Genomic DNA, 21928 nt, shown 5'->3' on the forward strand with positions numbered 1-21928 from the left:
ATTGGTTGTAAGGGCTTCATTAATTTAAACGAAATATGTAAGTGGCAACCGTGTGGCAGATTGCAAAACTGCCACACGCATCCAGCACCTTTAGTCCCGCACATCCTCCCGATCTCCTTCCTTTCCTCCTGATCTCCTTCCTTTCCCGCCCTACCGATTTCCTTCCTTTCCCGCCCTCCTGATTTCCAACCTTTCCTCCTGATCTCCTTCCTTTCCCGCCCTCCCGATTTCCTTCCTTTCAATCATCAGTTACGGCCCCACGCGCCTTCCTGATTTTTGGGAAAAAATAATGCTTGGTTTGGGATTTGATCTCTAGTCTAAAGGTAATCAACGAAGGGAGCTAACCACCTCACCTATGACACTCATTGTTTAACAAGCTAAGGGAAATACTGTTTTTGACATGTTTTGCCTTTAATATTTTAGCACTGAAAAACTTTTGTTTCACCTATCAAACCTGGCACATAAACTTTTTTCGTGGTAAATTCTCCATCACCACCACGATAAATGACGCACCACTAACATGATAACTTTTGTATACCACGCGATACATTATGTGTAAGTAGCATGGTCATAAGCACCGAAGACATGATAACTTTGGTGAAAACATCGTGGTAACTTTGATCATTGGGAAGAAATTTGTTGAACCCCGGCCCTCGGTAATTTATGTAAATAGCACGATAACATTCACGCCATAGACCTGATAATTTAGATACAAACATCATGGTAACTTTAACCATTGGGGAAGAAAAATGTGAAAAGATACCCGATAATTTATGTGTAAATAGATGGTAATATACGCAGCGCACATCTGATAACTAAGGTAGAAACACCATGGTAACTTTGACCATAGGGAAGGTTTTTTTTTGAAAAGATACTCCGGTATCTTCTGTGTAAATAGCACGGTACTATACCTCCCTCCCCTGGTATTTTTATGTGTAAATATCATGAAAACATATGCACTGCGATAACTAAACACCATGATAAGTTTTTGACCCATGGGGGGGGGGGAATTTTGCTGAAACATGCCCCTAATAAATTTTGTGTAAATAGCATGATATTTTAAGCACTGCGGGCTTGATAGGTTACCTAGAATCACCATGATAACTTTTTGTCCCGGGAAAAAGTTGTTCAAAACATCCCCGATAATTTTTGTGTGAATAACATGATAATATAAGAACCGCATAACCGATAACTTACAATATAATCATGATGGTAACTTTTTACCAAAGGAAAACTAGTAGTTAAAAACATACACTCGCCTTGCGGGGCCTCTTAGATGAACACAACACATGGTGTGCCACGGAAAAGCCACATCATGTTTAGTGTCATGAGGGGCACACGCGCTCGTGGGTTGGCCTAGAAAAACGGCCCACTTTGACCCTCTGTAGGCGTGATAAGTTGCGCAAAAACATCGTGGTAATTTTTGACATATGGAAAAAGTTACCGAAACACACCCAAGTTTTTAGGTGTAAGTACCATGATAATATACGAACTGTAGACCCGGTAACTCATGTACAATCCCCCATGGTAACTTTGACCAGTGGCGAGGTTGATGTACACATACCCTGATAACTTATGTGTAAGTACCACGATATTTTACACATCGAAGACCTTATAACTTGTGTACAAAACACAGTGGTAACTTTGAAAGGGGTGTAGTTGTTGAAACATAGTACCTGGTAAGTTCTATGTAAATAGGACGGTAACTTACGCAACACAAGCCTGATAACTTGCATGCGAATAACATGGTAACTTTGTCCTGAGGGGAAATCGTGGTAATTTTCTGTACTTTTTTTGTAGTAACAAAATTGTAAAAAAAAGTCAAAACAATTAGTTTCTTTAGCTTGAGCAACAAATACCTAAGGGTGTTGGTTGTGGTGGCGCGCTTTGGTGCCAAGGAGGTGTGGGTTCTAATCCCACGTGCGCAATGTTTTTTTATCGTGCGGTAGACGTGAAGAAGTGGCAGTTTTCTCAGGGGTGGGCGCGCGAGATGTGCGGGAGAAGAAGATTTCTTGGGCGATACCGTGGGGTCGTTCGGGAGAAGGCAGGGTCGAAGGAAAGGGGATCGTGTGGTACTTTAAAGTGAAAGAAGTGGAGGTGTGGCAGTTTTGCTTATATGGCACACATGTGCCAAATATCACAGTCATCTCGCGCGCCCACCCCTGAGAAATCTGCCACTTCTTCACGTCTACCACACGATAAAAAACATTGCGCACGTGGGATTAGAACCCACACCTCCTTGGCACCATAGCGCGCCACCACAACCAACTCACCTTTAGGTATTTGTTGTTCAAACTAAAGAAACTAATCGTTTTGACTTTTTTTTACAATTTTGTTACTACAAAAAAAAGTACAGAAAATTACCACGATTTCCCCTCAGGACAAAGTTACCATGTTATTCGCATGCAAGTTATCAGGCATGTGTTGCGTAAGTTACCGTCCTATTTACATAGAACTTACCAGGTACTATGTTTCAACAACTACACCCCTTTCAAAGTTACCACTGTGTTTTGTACACAAGTTATAAGGTCTTCGATGTGTAAAATACCGTGGTACTTACACATAAGTTATCAGGGTATGTGTACATCAACCTCGCCACTGGTCAAAGTTACCATGGGGGATTGTACATGAGTTACCGGGTCTACAGTTCGTATATTATCATGGTACTTACACCTAAAAACCTGGGTGTGTTTTAGTAACTTTTTCCATATGTCAAAAATTACCACGATGTTTTTGCGTAACTTATCACGCCTACAGCGGGTCAAAGTGGGCCGTTTTTTGGGCCAACCCACGAGCACGTGTGCCCCTCATGACACTAAACATTATGTGGCTTTTCCGTGGCATACCATGTGTTGTGTTCATCTAAGAGGCCCCGCAAGGCGAGTGTATGTTTTTAACTACTTGTTTTCCTTTGGTAATTTTTGACATATGGAAAAAGTTATCGAAACACACCCAGGTTTTTAGGTGTAAGTACCACGATAGTATACGAACTGTAGACCCGGTAACTCATGTACAATCCTCATGGTAACTTTGACCAGTGGCGAGGTTGATGTACACATACCCTGATAACTTATGTGTAAGTACCACAATATTTTACACATCAAAGACCTTATAACTTGTGTACAAAACACAGTAGTAACTTTGAAAGGGGTGTAGTTGTTGAAACATAGTACCTGATAAGTTCTATGTAAATAGGACGGTAACTTACGCAACACAGGCCTGATAACTTGCATGTGAATAACATGGTAACTTTGTCCTGAGAGGAAATCGTGGTAATTTTCTGTACTTTTTTTGTAGTAACAAAATTGTAAAAAAAAAGGGTCAAAACGATTAGTTTCTTTAGTTTGAGCAACAAATACCTAAGGGTGAGTTGGTTGTGGTGGCGCGCTTTGGTGCCAAGGAGGTGTGGGTTCTAACCCCACGTGCGCAATGTTTTTTTATCGTGTGCTAGACGTGAAGAAGTAGCAGTTTTCTCAGGGGTGGGCGCGCGAGATGTGCGGGAGAAGCAGGTTTCTTGGGCGAGACCGTGGGGTCGTTCGGGAGAAGGCAGGGTCGAAGGAAAGGGGATCGTGTGGTACTTTAAAGTGAAAGAAGTGAAGGTGTGGCAGTTTTGTTTATATGGCACACATGTGTCAAATATCACAGTTCAAAAAACCGGGCGACAACCTTTTTTCTAAAATAAAAACACAGAAATTTGAGGCGTTCGCCCTGAGGTGCGGTATGATCGAACATTTTTGAGCCCACACGAAATCCGACGGAGTACCTGAGAGGGTTCGCGCGGAGCATCTAGGAAGGGAATGCCAGCGGCGAGTGACGTAACGCAGCTGACTCTTATCCATACTTGTCCCCGCCCCGTGTATAAACTTCATATCCTTTCTCTTATTCCTCCCGAAGCCGCCCCCCTCCCTCCCATGGTTTGCCCCTCCTCGTACGCAAGGTATCAGATCGCTCAACTCATTGCTTCTCCGTATCTTGTCCCTTGGCGTGCTCTGGCGATTCGCTGACGATGTTTCCATAAGAGTTATTCTTTTTCTTTCTCTCTTTTCCTCGAATTTCCTTCCTGGTATTTTGGTTCTGCACCAACTATTTTCGCCATTTCTGTACTAGTAGGAGCTCCATTTAGCTCGCCAGCTTATGCTTGTAATGGTAGGGCGGCCTATTGCCCTTGTGGTTGGGATTGGATTGGCTATTGGGCACCTTGGCTGTGCTGTGCTAGTCTTCGGTATTAGGGTTTGGGAACAATTTTGTCAGTGGATTTGAAGTGCATCATTATCCCTAGTGCTTGTATAAGACTAAATTTCATTGATATCCGTGGGAGAAACTGCGATGTTTTTCTTCTATATATATGCAATTCTGCTGCTGATTCAGTTTCGGCTTGCTTCAGAGTGGCTTGGGATACGTATCAGACCTTCTTGCCTTGCGGGGTGCCGTTTAATAAAGTGTCTGTCTTAGCTGCACCGATGACCATCATGGCATTTTGTCTATGCTCACCATTTTCAGCAGTACATTTTCAGGTCTTGGTAGAAGGGTAGCTTCAAGTTTCCTTTAGACATACAGGCATGGAGGGGGCTCTGGTCCAGTCAGCAATTGTTCCTACTGTATATGACAGCTGCGCTCAGGTCCGTGGGCGTGCCAGGGCGACATCGTTCCGTAGTATGGAGACACAAACCATTACCCTTGGAGGTTTTCAAGGACTGAGGAGGGCAAACTTTCTTGATACGAAATCTGTGGTCAGGCATGATTTCGGCTCTATTGTGGCAAGTCAGCTTGCACGTCCAAGAGGGAAGGGGTCTAGAATGGTTGTCCGTGCCATGTTTGAGCGCTTCACAGAGAAAGCAATCAAGGTGATTATGCTTGCTCAAGAGGAAGCGAGACGTCTAGGCCACAATTTTGTTGGGACAGAGCAGATCCTGCTTGGCCTTATTGGTGAGGGTACAGGTATTGCAGCTAAGGTTCTTAAGTCAATGGGCATCAATCTTAAGGATGCTCGTGTAGAAGTTGAGAAGATCATTGGGCGAGGCAGTGGTTTTGTGGCCGTCGAGATTCCTTTCACACCCCGTGCAAAGCGTGTGTTGGAGCTATCGCTTGAAGAAGCTCGTCAACTTGGTATTGACATTTTAAGACCCATCAACTTTAGCTCATATTATTTCTCATGCTTTATGCAGACAATTTAAGGTCATGCTGCTCCCTCTGTCCTAATTTACATGGCGCCCATGTATGTCAGTGTTAATTTTTGACCATCAGTTTGACCAATGAATGTAGATTATGTGCCACAAAAATTATACAGTTTGTACTCGAAAAAGTTGCTCATGGTATAATTTAAGGTCATGATGGAAGGGGGTACGTGTATTTAATGGGCTTTTGGGCCTACGGAAGTAATGGGCTGAATGCATATGCCCATATATTGACAATTTGTCCCTTATGTATCTGTTCTCAGTGTAGATTTGATAGTTAACCTACCATGGTGCTTCAATGGTCAGGTCATAATTACATAGGATCTGAACACTTGCTGCTGGGCTTGCTTCGTGAAGGTGAAGGTGTGGCTGCCCGAGTGCTAGAAAGTCTCGGCGCTGATCCAAACAACATCCGCACACAGGCAATCCTCTTTCTTCGCCTTTCAGTTCACATGTTTCCGTACACAGACAATATTCTTACCTTTGCCTTCCAGTTTACATTTTTCAAGTTGCACTATATAAGACATAATACATGACTTGCTATGCAGGTCATAAGAATGGTTGGTGAAAGCACAGAAGCTGTTGGTGCTGGTGTTGGTGGTGGAAGCAGTGGTCAAAAAATGCCCACACTTGAAGAATATGGTACTAATTTGACGAAGCTAGCTGAAGAGGTAATTTCATTTCCCATTGCTGCGCTTCTTTGCTGCATTACATTGGATGTGAATCTGTTATGTTTTGCAGGGTAAACTAGATCCAGTTGTTGGCAGGCAGGACCAAATTGAGCGTGTCACCCAAATATTAGGCAGGCGAACAAAGAACAACCCTTGCCTAATTGGAGAGCCAGGTGTTGGCAAGACTGCTATTGCAGAGGGACTTGCACAGCGTATTACCAACGGGGATGTTCCAGAAACAATTGAAGGAAAAAAGGTTAGTGTAAAACTCTTAGTTGCGTATTTTTCTTCTGCTGTCTACACAAGTTTTCTGCCCAAAAAGCATCATGCTCCTTACCTGACAGGTATTCTCGAGGCCAACATTGCTAGTGGATGATGCATTAAAAACATATGTTTCCATGTAGTATATCTTTAGTGCTCTTCCAAGATATTAATTATTTTGTGTTGTTTTGACTACCTAGGTTATTACACTTGACATGGGGCTGCTTGTTGCTGGCACCAAGTATCGTGGAGAGTTTGAAGAAAGGCTGAAGAAGCTTATGGAGGAAATTAAGCAAAGTGATGATATCATTCTCTTCATAGATGAAGTGCACACTTTGATTGGAGCTGGTGCAGCTGAGGGTGCAATCGATGCAGCCAACATCTTGAAACCTGCTCTTGCAAGAGGTGAATTGCAGGTAATGACAAGAAAAAGTTGTAAGCCGTTTCTGTTTATCTTGCTCCCTTCTTTTGGTTCTGTGCATTAGATGTCGTCAAAACCCGTGTCCAGTAGGTGACTTGATATATTTATGCAACTTGTATTTAAGTTGACAGTCAACCACGATAGATATAATCGCTTCATGTTGAATCGTGAGAAGTACCTCTCTCTGTGTGTGTAACGGCGCACCAGACCATACAGCGTCTGGCTCTTCCTTATCAGCCTCCCCCCCACATGGGCTTGGGCCGTATGGACCAGAGTGGAGCTGGGCCAGGCCAAGGCTCATACTGGCTCAACGCTCCCCCTCAAGATGGGTGGTAGATATCTATCATCCCCATCTTGTCACATGCCAAGTTACGGTCCTTTGTTCCCGGTCCCTTCAAGCAATCTGCAAACTGCTGCCCAGAGCTGACATGAGTAAGGCTGATGATCCCAGCATCAAGTTTCTCCTTAATGAAGAAGTGATCAATTTTCACATGTTTTGTCCTATCATGTTGAACTGTTAACTGATTGTCACACCACACCCTCAATGGTCCCGTCCTCAGAAGTTTCAACTTGCCCAGTAGGTGCTTCACCCAGAGCATCTCACTCAACCCTTGAGATAAGGCTCTATACTCAGCTTCTGCTGTTGATCTAGACACAACAGTCTGTTTCCTCCCACAAACCCACAGTAGCCAGAAGTTGATCTTCTATCATCTTGACAACTAAGCCCAATCAGAGTCACTATAGCCATCCACTTCAAGATGTTCACTCTTCGCAAACCACAACCCTTTACCCGGTGTGCCCTTCAAGTATCTCAGCCCCTGGGATCTCTCCACTCCATGCGCTCGGTGACTACAAACATCGAAGTAGGCACAACCTTCACGTCTGCTTGTTCAAGAGAAAGCCGCACCTCTTCTTGAGTCATCGCTGCAATAGCCTCATCAATAGTAGGCACAAGAGAGTTTGGTATAGTAGGTATGCTTTCCTGCCAAACAACCTTTGAGGCCATCCAAAAGTTTCAACACACGCCTGCGTCCCATCCACTTGTGCCCTGACTCGATTGAAGCCGCATCATAGAGTTCCAGAGAATCATAGTTATCCTGGTCTGCCCACAAAGCCTGCAACTCTGCCACATATGCCATCACTAACATGTCACCTTGGCGCATCTGATTAATCTTCCCCTCAGCCTAAGCAATGAGCATGACATTGCCCTTGCCAGAGTACTGGGTGGACAGAATCTTCCGTATCTCAACAGATGTGGTTAGTCCCTCCACATAGCGTCCAATGGAGGGCACCACTGAGTTCAACAACCACCCAATAAGCAAAGAGTTGATGGTCTTCCACTTTCCCTCCACATTAGTCTCGTCTCCTGGTTCTTCAACAGTGCCCAACAAGTATTCATCAAGGTCTTTCTGCTCCACAGCCAGCATTGCCTCGCGAAGACCAGTTGGTAGCACCCGCTAGCTTGATGTCAGTGGGCGACAGCTCGATCTTCTGAGCCACTTCCTGTCAAGTAAGGATGGCCCTAGAGTTCGAGCCCGCGAGGAACCGAGAGATCTGCTCGAGAATCTCAGTAAGGCCTTTTGGTTCACCCATCGTCACTTGGGAGGATCAACAACAGCAACACTGATGTAGGGGAAAGCCCTAGGTGGCCCAATCTTGCACAATTTGGAGGTGGAAGAGAAGAACTTAAGGGTTCTTGCGGGAGATGGCCTCGCGTTCGGCTGGGCGAGCTGGCTTCTCGCGGGAGAAAATGGTTCGAGCGTCAGTCGCGAGAGAAAACGGTTCGAGCGTCCACTTTGGGAGGGCAATCGAGTGTAATTTCCTACAACTCCTGCTTCTTGTTTTTTCGAAGCTGGGCCGGGGCTGCTCCCAAAAATTGCACTGCCTGCTGCTCATTCTCCAGGAGCCAGATTCTCGGAGCGCTTCCGTTCGGCTGGCTTCTCGCGGGCTTCTCGGGAAGTTGGAAGCCAGCGGACATCCGAACGGGCCAACACAAGGATAAACACCAAGGCAAGATCCAAATCATACATCGACTCTCAAAGCAAACCACACAAGTTTCAAGATCCAATCACAACAAAGGGAAGGTAACAAGGGTAGGTTCTTCTCAATCCACTAGGGAGATGGGGGCTTGAATCCAAGATGGATCTTTCCCACAAGGGCGGTCTTGATAATCCCTTGGGATTCTTCACCAATTGGAGAGGTAGATGAGCAGGGCCCTCTTTGTTTTGTCTAATATACTTTGCTAACTCTAATTCGAAATCTAGCATGGAATATATAGTCTAGGGAGGTAGAGAGGGGTGCTAGATCCATGGGATCGTGTAGGGTAGGATTTCCGGTAGCCTTACCTTCTGCCTGGCCTGATGAGCTCGAGCCGGAGGCCATGGTGGTGCTGTGTCGCACGGTGGTGATGGCAGAGATGGCGAGGTGGTGGCGGAGCTTCCCATCAGCACTGCACTAACCCTAGATCGGTAGGGATGTAGGTGGGGCGTTCGGCGTCGCGACGAACCTCGTGATGCGAGCCGCCGGCCCCCACCTCTTTATATATAGTGCAGGTGACAGGGTCCGTCACCCATAGTGGGTTGAGCGCCCCCGATCAAGGTGCGGATCTAAGGGCCCGGTGGGCCGTTGGGCCCACACGGTGGAGATCATCCTAACAAGGGGTACATAGGCCGTGGCCCAACTCACTGCGCGCAGGCAGGCCAGTAGTTCCGGGGTCATGGTTGGTAGTTCCATGTGGCCTGAAGTTTGCACAGCCGGAGTAGGGCCAGAAGTACCGGCGCCTGGGCACTGGTGCCGTCCAGGCCTGTAGTTCTGGTGTCGGAGCCGGTAGTTCCGGGCTGGTGCCGGTGAAGTGCCGGCCCAAAACAGTAGCTTGGCACCGCGGGGGTCGTCGAGGCCAGTAGTAGGCCTGGAAGTACCGGGGTGGTGCCCGGTAGTACTGGGTTCTTAAGGATCCTTCTCCTTCTCTTCTTCTCGGTGCTCCTCTTCCGCAATGGCTTTGGTTGCTTCCTTGGTACCTGAGTATGCATAGGGTCTCCGCTTGAGGTAGTAGCCATGTCTCATAGAAATGAAGGGTAGTTTCAAGAGGAGTGAGTTAACCTTGTTTTCAATAGCACGTGCGCATGCTCTAGTCATCGGTTCACTTCGCGCTTGCGGTGTTGGTGTAGAGTCCATGGTGATGTCCATGGGGTGCTCCGCACCAAACACTCAGTAGCAGCAGCAGAGCAGCCCAGTCACAGCCTTCTCGGCAAACAGCAGCAGGAACAAGCAGCCTCCACGGCCTTCTCCTCTGCAAACAGCCTCCAACAGCACGAAGCAGCATAGCACTCCAGCTGCACGGTCCCCTCCCCCCTGGCTAGCAGCTGCACACAGCAACAACAGCAGCAGCTCCAGCAGCGCGACACCAGCCACCCCCGCGTGCTCACCCATGCAGCTCAGCACGCCGCCTCCTTGCCTCCCTCGCTCGCACACAGCCGTGGGCGCACTCCAACTGCGAGAGGCGAGCCGCCGCACAGCCTTGAGAGGGAGAAAGGAGGGAATAATGGGGAGAAGGAGTCCTCGCCGAGATGAGCCCTGCCGTCGCCGCACTCCCATTGGGCCCCGCTGCCTAGGTCTGATACCATGTTGAGTCACGAGAAGTGCCTCACTCGTGTCTGTAGCCGCGCACCATACCAGACAGCATCTGGCTCCTCCTTATCTAGGTCAGCCTTCCCCCTACATGGGCTTAGGCCTTCTGGACCAGAGTGGATTGGGCCAGGCCAAGGCCCATACCAGTTCAACACTTCACATATCTATGTTTTCCATATGGTTGATGACTTGATGTTTTCTTTCGTCAGTGTATTGGTGCCACAACGCTGGACGAGTACAGAAAGCATATTGAGAAAGATCCGGCACTGGAGAGAAGATTTCAGCCAGTCAAGGTTCCAGAACCGACTGTTGATGAAACCATACAAATTTTGAGAGGCCTTCGTGAGAGATATGAGCTTCACCATAAGCTGCAATATACAGATGATGCTCTTGTTGCTGCTGCGAAATTGTCATACCAGTATATCAGGTTTGCACTAGTATAAGATCTGGTTTGTCCTATTAGTTCTTAAAATGTTTGCAGAGTTGAAGTTTGTCCAGTCTTGCGGTAGCTTGATTTGAAGTTGCACATGTTCTGTTTAACGTCAATGGTTCCTGAACATTTAGGAAAATTTAATTCTACACCAATTTTTTGGCCAATTACCAGATGTTTTAGTAAATTTTTCAGTGTTGATTTCTACAATTTTTAAAGCCAGGCTTGTTTTATTAGTTTATCCATAACTTAAGATAAGTGAAAATTAAGAAGTTCAGAGAATGGAAGTCAGTAGAACAATGTTGTGTATCATAATTGTGGAGAAAGGTGTATTGCAGTCAGCACCTAACCAAACATCAACCAACTCATTTAATTTGTTAATTATTGTGCTATTTCTTAGTTGTTCTGATATCCATGAGCAGTTGCTAGATAGAATTGAAAATATTAATCTTAATAATAAGCGACAAACTAACTTAGGCACTGCAGATGTTCATTTCTGTGTGCTGGCTTCTCCATGTCACTAATACTGTCTAGTTAATTCCCGATGCAGAAAAGAAATAATGTTAGTGCGAGGTGGATATTGAGGCTGATATTAGGTTCAGCCTAGTGATTACGATGAGATTTGTAGTTTCGTTGTCACAAACTTAGATATATGTTGTCTTTGAGTAGAACTAGAGCTCTACACAGTAGCTACAAACATTCTAATTTTTGGTAAGTGTGTAAAGTTTTATTATTGTCATACAGTGATCGTTTCCTGCCTGACAAAGCTATAGACCTGATTGATGAAGCTGGATCACGCGTCAGACTGAGGCATGCTCAGGTATCAGTACACAGCTTATTGTTACCCAGTTTACATATGGTGATGCTTTTCTATCTAAGTATGAAAATGTGTCGCAGCTCCCTGATGAAGCCAAAGAATTGGACAAAGAACTCCGCCAGGTTACCAAGGATAAGAACGAGGCAGTACGTGGCCAAGATTTTGAGAAGGTACCTTTCTTGCAAATGTGCTCTGAGTTAATGTGCTGTCTTTTAAAGAATGCATGTATTAGTAGCAACTCGTGTTACTTTTTTTTAGAAATTTTTTTGAAGCTTTTATTGCCCCTGGCCTCTGCATCCTTAGATGCATATAGCCAACCTTATTAGTACAATGTTTATCAGAAATAAAAAACTTGATCTCGCCAAAAGGAGGGCAAAATCAAAAACATGGAATAACTACACCTCATGCCAATCAAAACTATCCTAAACATGAAGAGGCCTATCAGTGGCATGGCATCCAAACCGGGACATAAATTCCCTGGTATCTACTCAAGCTTCTTTGCGCCAAGCTCCATCAACACCTTGTGTTATGCCTTCTGTAATAACGCTGATAACCACAACCAACTGGTACATGAGAGTAGCACCTGCATGAAGGAATGCACTTTTTTCTTGTAGAAGACATCATTTCTGCATAGCCAGATGGGCCAAAACACTGCTGCTGCCCCAACTAGAATAAGAGATCTTAAAGATTTATCAACCCCCAAAAATATGTGAAATACTATGGGGTGGGGTGATATTAAAGGCTAAAAACAAAGCATGCCATGCGATACGTGCCAAACAACAATAGAAAAAGAGACGTTGAATGGTTTCTTGTTCATAACAGAAGCTACAACGAGTATCCCCTTGCCACATCCGTTTGACTATATTATCCTTAGTATAATTTCTTGGCAGAGAAACCTAAGTAATACTTTTATCTTCAACGGTAATTTAAGATGCCATAATCTTCTAGACCTAAACCTGGCCCGTATATCCATTAATGCCGAATACATCGAGTGCATGGAAAAAAGGCCAGGAGTATACCAGGAGGGCCCTTGGCACCAAAATTGCCATCCTTCCTAGCATTATCAATGTTGTGCTGATCATTGTCCTTCCTAGGATCCAAAGGTAAGCTATCAGGCTCACCATCATCTGCCTCCTTTTCAACTGGACGATCCTCAATATCAAAATTTGAATAATACATGCACCCATCCGACTTAAGCTCACTATCAGGTGGGATCTTAGATGGGTTTATGCATGAAGCATGCATACGTCAGAATCTTGTGCTTACGTGTGTAGATCATATCCACACACATTGTCTCACCAATTGACAACTCGAGTTACTATACCTCTATTTCAAGCAGTTGATGCTTTTAGAATGAGACCACGAGGGGGAGGAGCCCCTATGACTTCTAAGAGCACTCTAACCACACTCTGCCTAATTTGATCCCCTATATGTTCGTGGACGCGTCTGCGGGCAAGAGCCTGTTAGATTTGTGTCGAATATTGTGTACAATGTAGGTTACAGTTGGACTCTAAGTTGTATTGTGCTTACAGGGTATGGAGTCGTGTCCTAGTAGGACACTTGTATCCTAGGCCTCTCATATATAGTCAAGCCCCGGGGATGTAGCCATATCGGTGTCGTGCCTTGTGTGATTGCTTGGTCCTCGGATGATCGACTATGCGCCTTGGATTTATTCTAACAAGTGGTATCAGAGCAAGGTTGCGTGGAGTTTGCGGATTGTTGATCTAAGAGGAAGTATCGAGTTTGAGATGCAGTCGGCTGCGGCGTGGTTCTCGACGAGAGTGGAAGAAGCAATTGGAAGCAGGTAGAAGTTCTCGGCGGCGATGCGACGTATCGCGCAAGCAGTGGTCAGATCAGATGGATCGATCCGATCGAAACCAGGAGCGGCAACAGCGTGCGAGGCGCGAAGGCCCAACCCATGGTGTAGCGCGGGATGCAGGTCCGGTAGCGGCCGAGGCAGGAGCAGCAGCGCAGGCGGATGGCAGCCGGCCGGCCCAAGGCATGGGCTGGCGTGAGGCGTGCGGTCGCATGCAAGTGGAGCAGTTGCGTGGTCGCGAGGGCACTGGCAGTTTGTGATTTGTGGTGTGCAGGCGTGCACGTGCGTTGTGCAAGGGTGCTATGCGCCTTTGTTGGTTGTTGCGTTGTGCTATGAGTAGGGAGCAGAAGGAATCAAGACCGAGAGATTTGTTTGGACAAAAAAAAATCTGCATTATATATGGTATTGACGTGGCATGGACAACAACACAATAAATAAAGAGTGCTTTGGGGGGGTATGGGAGGCAAAGGCTTGGTGCACCCATGGAGGAGACTACCAGGAAAGTGAAAATTTCATTTGGAAGTGTTGCTAATTGCACACGAGGTTTTACCATGACAATGGCAGATTGGTGATGTGTGTATAAGGCTTGTGGAGTCTCGAGCATATCGTGCAGCCGGACAAGTTCAGCTAGGTCGGGCTTGATAGTCTGACGGATCATCTTGGATGTCGGTTGGAACAGAATATGGTGGTGGGATCAGCAACGATGACATAAGAGCGTGATGCTGATGGTGACCGACTTCTAGGGTGTGGAAACATGTGGCACATGCCTGAGGGCTTGTGTGGTTTCGACAAGACTATGATGCGAGGTTGATTCAAGACGGTGCACATGAGAGTTTGAAGTCGACGGGGCGCGAGGGCGGAGTGATCATCTACCATGGAGTCATGTTGAAGGTGAAGCTGGATTGAGGGGCTACGGTGTGGATCCAGAGAATCGAAGCCTATTTCAGCCGGGAAAAAAGCGAGAGGCACGTAATTCGGACTGGAGCCTAGTGGTCTGATGGAAGCGTGGAACTCGTCATCGGTCGATGATGATTGGTGGTACTCTGCAGTGGGGGTTGAGTGGTGTGGGTTCGCGACCCTTGATACTCGACCAATACAGCAGAGGCTCGACGCGGTAATAGCGGCGAGGCTTGCTGTATGCACGGGACATGGAGATGGGCTAGGGCTCTGGTGGTCATACATGTGGTGAGACAATTGCGAATTTGACTCGGGATGACTACAACCAGCGGTGAAATTCCTTCAAGTTTCAGACAAGCGGTCAAGGAAGAGCGATGATGTTGAGTTTAGGTAACTCTTATGTGTGACACCCAACATGTGAGTTGTTCACTTTCACGCAGGTCAGTGATCAGTGTGTTATGGTGTTGAACGGACACTCTGGAAGTTGGGAGCGCAAACTAGAGTGAAGTGGAACTTGATTTCGCTCGAGCGTTGACTATGGTCAAGAAAAGAAGGGACTACAAGTTGCAGGTGGAGTCATATGGGGTCTTTGGAGTAGCAGTTGTACTCACGGGATAAGCTCAAGTCCAATGTACTTGAAAGTTTGACGCATTGGCGAATTCATGGTGGTGAAGAATATTCGCCAAGGTGGAGTTTGTTAGAGTTGTGTCGAATATTGTGTACAATGTAGGTTACAGTTGGACTCTGAGCTGTATTGTGTTACAGGGTATGGAGTCATGTCCTAGTAGGACACTTGTATCCTAGGCCTCTCATATAGTGGGGGTAGACACACGATGTAACCTATGCCAACATAATAGCACAGACATGCAAGGGTAGCCAGCGGTGTGTGCCGGCGCCCGGGTGGCCAGTGTGCGGTATTGTGACGGTGTCACGGGGAGTAGCGCCCATAGTCAAGCCCCGGGGATGTAGCCATATCAGTGTCGTGTCTCATGTAATTGCTTGGTCCTCGGATGATCGACTATGCGCCTTGGATTTTTTGTAACATAGCCGATAGACCCCCATTTGTCTGCCCGGGCAACCCCACCCTCACATCCAAAACCTCAAATCCATAAGGCATGTACATAGATCATTTGATCAATATAACATACAACCAATTCAACAATCATAGAATTTAGCAATTCAACCCAAGCCAAAATAATCCACGACAAATAAAATCCAACAATTCATACATAGGTGACATACAAATGAATCAATCACCTTTATTGCACTCGTTGATCTCCTTCTTTTGGTTGGTGAACCACTCCTTGGCATGGTCATCCGTGAGGCTACTGTCGGCTAACATGATCTTCGACTCCTCCCCGATCCTCGCGAGCCTTATCTTCTCTCCCAAGCTCAATGATCTCATATGCCTTGGCCTTCTCAAGCTTCATTTCCTCCAATTTCTTCGTCTTCTCCATCTTCATCCTCTGTCTCGATGATCATCCTATCCTGGTCAAACACTATCCTCTCCCTTTGCACATCCAAGAACCTTGTACCTCTCTTCCTTCTCCTCCCTTTCCGGCTGATGGAGCCCGCAAAATTAGCATGGGCGTGAGGAGGCACGAGCAATGGTGCTCCCTGACAAGGTCCACACCATCCTTGATGGCGGACTCTCCAGAAGCAAGGCATTGTGGCTCAACTTCACCAGGATTGCCGTCGCTGATGGCAATAGAAGGATGGGCATAATGGGATAGAGAGTGATGGAGGTGGGGGCAAATGACCTGGATGCGGGGAGGAAGCGGCGGTGTAGCAGTGGGGTGGCGACGGCGAAGACCGGGGGAAAGGGGCGAGAGGAGGAAGAGGAAAGTGGAGACGTGCATGCACTTTCTCTTTCTCTCAGTTGGACCGGTCGCAGGAGCAACATGCCAGGCACAAATTACCGATGAATAGGCCCAACCGTCCAGCCAACTTGAATCACCCCTGTCAAAAGGGCCCATGCAATGCCCACAACCTTGATTCACCAGGGAGCCCCGTTCCTAGGGAGCTTAGTATCTAGTGATTCAAGAAATGAAGCAAACAAGAAAAATGGGCAAACACAGCTTACATGGCCTTGGACTCCAATGCCACTTTGGTTCCTATTCACCACTTGAGCAAAGGCATCGCAAAACTTGCTCACAGACTCTTGGATGGCGGTCCGTCTATGTTGGAGAGAGCTCTTATTGTGGTCGGTATGGATTGGATGCGGTTCCATGTAGTGCTTGTGTTCATGGTACCGTGGGTGATTTTTTCCCAATACTCCAAGCCATTTTGCTCAATTCCACATATAAGATCCATGCTTGTGGCCAACCAAACTTTACACAACAAGATATCTTCATGGGTTAAGTATGCATTTCCTCTTGTCTTGGTCTTTTTTTGTGTGCCCGATGATTGCCCAATATCAAACGAAAGGCGAATTTTGATCGCCCATCTTTTGGACGCTCTTGATCGTCATTTATCATATCCATCACGGACTCCTAAACCTGCCCCGCAAGAAACTACGATCCTAAAATTGGTCCAATAATGCAAATGTGCAAAAATTACCTGTGGGTTTGGTTGTGACATATCGTTGAATAGTCCATGGGCATGTGCCATGCCAACTCATAAGTCGGGTCTTGTCGCGTGAAGTCATCCGGGATGCCCGCCCATTGCGGAGCCAGAATGCCGTACGACGCGGGAGTGCGCGAGAGCATGGGCGTGGCAGACGGATGTGATGCGACGAACTCTAAGTCGAGGACGTCCTCCGCTGCAGCCTGCTTCTCGGCCTTCTCGTAGGCCCACTGCCGGATAGGCTGGTCCTTGCGGGTGATGGTCTCTGCTTTATTCCCAATGGTCGGGACCTCCACAGACTCGGTCAACCCATCGTCCATGTCAGCGGGCGGATGGTGGAGCGGGCGTTGGGCGACTAGGACGGAGGAGGTCGGTGGCGCGGACGTGGAACAAGATCGGAGAGGGCGACGGTGCGGATGCAGGAAAGGGAGGGCCGACGCAAGGGAGAGGGCGGTCAATTTGGGTGATTTGGGGTGGGTCCGCCCTGTCGGGTTTGACGTGGCGGACGTGTCTGGGCGGTTTGAGGTGTGCCGAACAGCCCAAATATATGGGCTGGGTATGGGGGCTCCGGCAGGGTTGCGTTTTTCTATCCGGGCAGTGTTTGGGCTGTCCCCCGGGACAAATGGGGCGGAATAGGGGGTCTAGTTGGAGATGCGCTAATTAAGAGAAGGTTTGAGACACATGTTCTCATGAAATTAACCAATGTGATTAAATCTCATCCACAGGGTTCGAAACTTGTGCCGGTGGGGAGACACCATTGTGCTGGCCAAGAGCCCATCCACGAGGCTTTTGAAAGTGTGCAGTCAAAATTTTCTCTATCAGTCTATTCTTAAACAACTAATAGAATCTATTGAGGTTGCTTAGGTGCAATTTGTATTGTTAGATTTCCTGCAAAGTAGTTTCACAATATAATTTCTTAATGTTTATCGACATATTCATATACAAAAAGAGTCAAAGTTGCATGTTGGTGGTTGTGCAAAGTGAAGATCATTTATTTTGGAATGAGAGTACTAATATTGTGCATGGCGAAACCCCTCCCAGATTGGTCATATTTTTTTCCTCTGCTATTGCAGCACTGAAGTGTACCACTCCCTGGTATTGCCTTTTGATCTTTCCCTACCAACTTATTGTTTGACAGGCTGGGGAACTAAGAGACAGAGAAATGGAACTGAAGGCACAGATTACGGCCATCATTGACAAGAGCAAGGAAGTGGTTAAGGCAGAGAGCGAGTCTGGTGAAGTTGGTCCTTTGGTCACGGAGGCAGATATCCAGCATATTGTCTCCTCTTGGACTGGAATACCTGTCGAGAAGGTTTCCGCTGATGAATCTGACCGTCTCCTGAAGATGGAGGAAACACTGCATCAACGTATCATTGGCCAGGACGAGGCTGTGAAAGCTATTAGCCGTGCAATCCGTCGAGCCCGTGTTGGCCTCAAGAACCCAAACAGACCTATTGCTAGTTTTATATTCTCTGGACCAACCGGTGTTGGTAAATCAGAACTTGCTAAAGCTTTGGCATCGTACTACTTTGGCTCTGAGGAAGCCATGATCAGGCTTGATATGAGTGAGTTCATGGAGAGACATACTGTTTCAAAACTAATTGGGTCGCCACCCGGATATGTTGGCTATACTGAGGGTGGTCAATTAACTGAAGCAGTTCGTCGTCGCCCTTACACAGTAGTTCTCTTTGATGAGATCGAAAAGGCACATCCAGACGTCTTCAACATGATGCTTCAAATACTGGAAGATGGAAGATTGACTGACAGCAAGGGGCGGACTGTTGATTTCAAGAATACGCTGTTGATCATGACATCTAATGTTGGAAGCAGTGTCATTGAGAAGGGAGGCCGCAAGATCGGATTTGACCTTGACTATGATGAGAAGGACACCAGCTACAACAGGATTAAGAGCCTGGTGACTGAGGAGCTAAAGCAGTACTTCCGGCCTGAGTTCTTGAACAGATTGGATGAGATGATTGTTTTCCGCCAGCTGACAAAGCTGGAGGTGAAGGAAATTGCAGACATTATGCTGAAAGAAGTGTTTGACAGGCTGAAGGTAAAGGAAATCGACCTTCAAGTGACTGAAAGATTCAGAGATAGGGTGGTGGATGACGGCTACAACCCAAGCTACGGTGCCAGGCCACTGCGGCGCGCTATCATGAGGCTGTTGGAAGACAGCCTGGCAGAAAAGATGCTGGCTGGCGAGGTCAAAGAAGGTGATTCCGCTATCGTAGATGTTGATTCAGAAGGCAAAGTTATAGTTCTCAATGGTGGCAACGGTGTCCTGGAGCCGCTGACACCTATTTTGAGCACCTAATCATACGGAGCACATGATTACGGAACCCATTGTTTCAGCACAAGCTGTGGCGTGGAGCTGACACCAATTCTCTTTCATTAGGTGGTGTTGTGTCGTTAGATATTGCTTGCAAGCGAGGCACTAGAAGATTCCGTATAGCTCACCGGCACGCCTAGATTTTCTGTTTTTGCTTTTGAAAGGAATCTGGAGGCTTTATTTTTAGGATGCCTATATCTGCCACACGTGTGGCACAAGGACCCCCAGACCAAACTCCCGTCCCCATCAGTACACATTATGCCATGTCACCGTATGCATGTATAAATGGCGAAACTGATGGTGTCAGTGAAAATCTTTTGGAATGACAAAACTAATGATGTCAATGGGAATCTTTTGGGTTTTTATTTTTTATTTTTTTATCTTTTAAATGAAAAGTCTGATTGAAAAATCATTTTCAACATTAAATCTGTCGCGACGAGATCTTTGAAACTAGATTTCATATTGATATGCTTTGATGATTTTTTGGGTTGAAAGTTGCCATGTTCATTGCATATAAATTGCAGGATGTTTACATTAAAGTTGTCATGATATATTTTAATTAATTTTTTATTCTATGTTTAAAATAAATTTGGACATGTTATAGAAAAGAGAATTAAGAAACTAAACTTGTGATGGTGAATTACTAAAATTTGTCATGATTCATGAAATAATTTTGACATGGTTCACAACTAAAAAAAAATCCATTGTCAATTACTTCAAAAATGCAAGGTTGATGACTCAAATTTGCCATGGAGCAGAAACTAAAATTGCTACGATGAATTACTTAAATTTACCACGATACATGCACTACAATTTGTCGTGGTTCATACAAAAATAATTTTCATGGTCAAAATACTAGAATTGCCATGGTGAAAATACTATTTGTGGTGCATTATTCGGTCTTAGTTATGCTTAATGCTCGTTTATGTGATTTTTCGTTTTTTGATTGATTGCTTCTCAATCTATTTGCTAGCCTCCACTTGTATTAAGTAGAAATACTATTTGTGCATTCAAAATCTTTAAACCCAGTTTTGCATATATTATACCTACCTATATGCGGTATTTTCATGCCGTTCTAAGCTTTGTATGTGCATCTTTAATTTTCAAAATAAAATTTCCTTTTTGTGTGCTCGTATCGCTCATGAAGCGGTAGGAGGTGGCCAACATTTTCCATGCTAGATGTGTTATTCTCAGGATAACTATTTATTCACTTGTCATTGCACGAGAGTATGATGGTAATTGGGATGGCTAGTCATGAAATGAATTTTTTTTTACTTTATGTTGTCAAACAATAAATTTTTTGAAAAGTGTTGGTATAAAAAACACCCATGGGTATGGCTAACCCATGGATTGTAAAGAATGGTAGAAAAAGGAATAAATTTATATTTTCTGTTTGGGAACCGCCTATGACATATCTAATATGAAATGGCATATCTAATATGAAAAGTATTGATAATTACTCGGTCATCTTTCCTTGACGGGAAAGTATGGCTCTCAAAAAGTTTTATCTATATATTTAAGCTTTAAGCTCTCGCACCTCTACAAATCCCTACTCCCCTCTGCAAGCCTATCTATTTACTTCATGCAAATTTTGTTTTTATTTGAGTCTTTATCTTCTCTTATAAAGCACCAATTAAGGGGCACTATGATCGTATTTGTAGCTAATATGCGAGTGTGTTTCATGAATGGATCAATGATTGAGTAAGATGGGCTAGGGATAACTTTCTTTAGTGTTGATATTTTGAAAGTCATGGTTGTTTGTTGGTATGCTTGAGTATTGAAATCTTTATGTCAAAACTAGACTATTGCATTAAACCATATAAAAGTCCAAATGTCCATACTACAAAAAAAAAGAATATGTGATGAACATGTTAGGCAGCATACCACATCAAAAATTCTGTTTTTATCATTTACCTATTTGAGGACGAGTAGGAATTAATCTTGGGGATGCTGTTATGTCTCCAACGTATTTATAATTTTTACTTGTTCCATGCTGTTATATTATCATTTTTGGATGTTTTACAATAATTTTATAGCAACTTTATATCATTTTTTAGGACTAACCTATTGACATAGTGCCAAGTGCCAGTTGCTGTTTTTTGCTTGTCTTTTACTTCACAGAAAACCAATACCAAACGAAGTCTAAATATAGCGAAACGTTTTGGAGAATTTTTCTAGACCAGAAGACACCTGATGGGCCAAAGAAGTATCAGAGGGGGCTCCGAGGGGAGCACAACCCACCAGGGTGAGCCCAGGCGCGCCCAGGTGGGTTGTGCCCACCTCGGTGGCCTCCCACACTGCCTCTTCGCCCTATAAACCCCCAAATATTCCAGAAACCCTAGGAGAGTCAACGAAACGCAATTCCAGCCGTAAGTTCCAGAAACACGAGATCCAATCTAAACACTATCATGAAGGGGTTCATCATCCTCATTGATGCGTGAGTAGTTCATCATTGACCTATGGGTCCGTAGGCAGTAGCTAGATGGCTTCCTCTTTTTTTGATTCTCAATACAATGGTCTCTTCGAGATGTATTTGATGTAACTCTTTTTGCGGTGTGTTTGTTGGGATCCGATGTACTTTGAGTTTATGATCAGATTTATATCCATGAGTATTATTTGAGTCTTCTTTTGATCTCTTATATGCATGATTATTTATAGCCTCGTATTTCTTCTTTGAATCTTTGGTTTAGTTAGGCCAACTAGATTGATTTTTCTTGCTATGGGAAGAGGTGCTTTGTGATGGGTTCGATCGTGCGGTGTTCTTTTCCAGTGACAGAAGGGGCAACAAGACACACATATATCGTTGCTATTAAGGATAACAAGATGGGGGCTATTCCTACATGAATAGACCTCGTCTACATCATGTCATCGTACTTATTGCATTACTCTGTTTCTCCATGAACTGAATACACTAGAT

General features: G+C 45.4%; 1 protein-coding gene and 1 pseudogene across 3 annotated transcripts; one reads left to right on the forward strand and one right to left on the reverse strand.

Moving 5' to 3' along the window:
- Window positions 1-3720: 3720 nt before the first annotated feature.
- LOC109731571 (chaperone protein ClpC1, chloroplastic) lies at window positions 3721-19361 on the forward strand. Of its 3 annotated transcripts, none has more exons than XM_020290747.4 (10): window positions 3721-3937; window positions 4515-5106; window positions 5481-5596; window positions 5723-5845; window positions 5916-6101; window positions 6307-6522; window positions 10364-10581; window positions 11329-11404; window positions 11482-11571; window positions 17818-19361. In XM_020290747.4, the coding sequence occupies exons 2-10, from the start codon at window positions 4560-4562 to the stop codon at window positions 18994-18996; spliced, it is 2751 nt and encodes a 916-aa protein (XP_020146336.1). In that variant the 5' UTR covers window positions 3721-3937; window positions 4515-4559; the 3' UTR covers window positions 18997-19361. The 3 variants fall into 3 exon arrangements, with proteins under 3 accessions (XP_020146336.1, XP_073357460.1, XP_073357461.1); XM_073501359.1 differs by having other exon boundaries at window positions 3745-3937; window positions 4504-5106; XM_073501360.1 differs by having other exon boundaries at window positions 3891-4020.
- Window positions 7217-8401, reverse strand: LOC141025614 (uncharacterized; annotated as a pseudogene).
- Window positions 19362-21928: the final 2567 nt, after the last annotated feature.

This window comes from Aegilops tauschii, chromosome 6 (assembly GCF_002575655.3).
Source record: "Aegilops tauschii subsp. strangulata cultivar AL8/78 chromosome 6, Aet v6.0, whole genome shotgun sequence".
NCBI lineage: Eukaryota > Viridiplantae > Streptophyta > Magnoliopsida > Poales > Poaceae > Aegilops > Aegilops tauschii.

Coding starts and splice junctions, on each gene's coding strand:
- LOC109731571 (XM_020290747.4), top strand. CDS start 4,560: ATGGAGGGGGCTCTGGTCCAGTCAGCAATTGTTCCTACTGTATATGAC. Junction 5,846..5,915: donor TGACGAAGCTAGCTGAAGAG/GTAATTTCATTT, acceptor TATGTTTTGCAG/GGTAAACTAGATCCAGTTGT. Junction 11,405..11,481: donor TCAGACTGAGGCATGCTCAG/GTATCAGTACAC, acceptor AATGTGTCGCAG/CTCCCTGATGAAGCCAAAGA.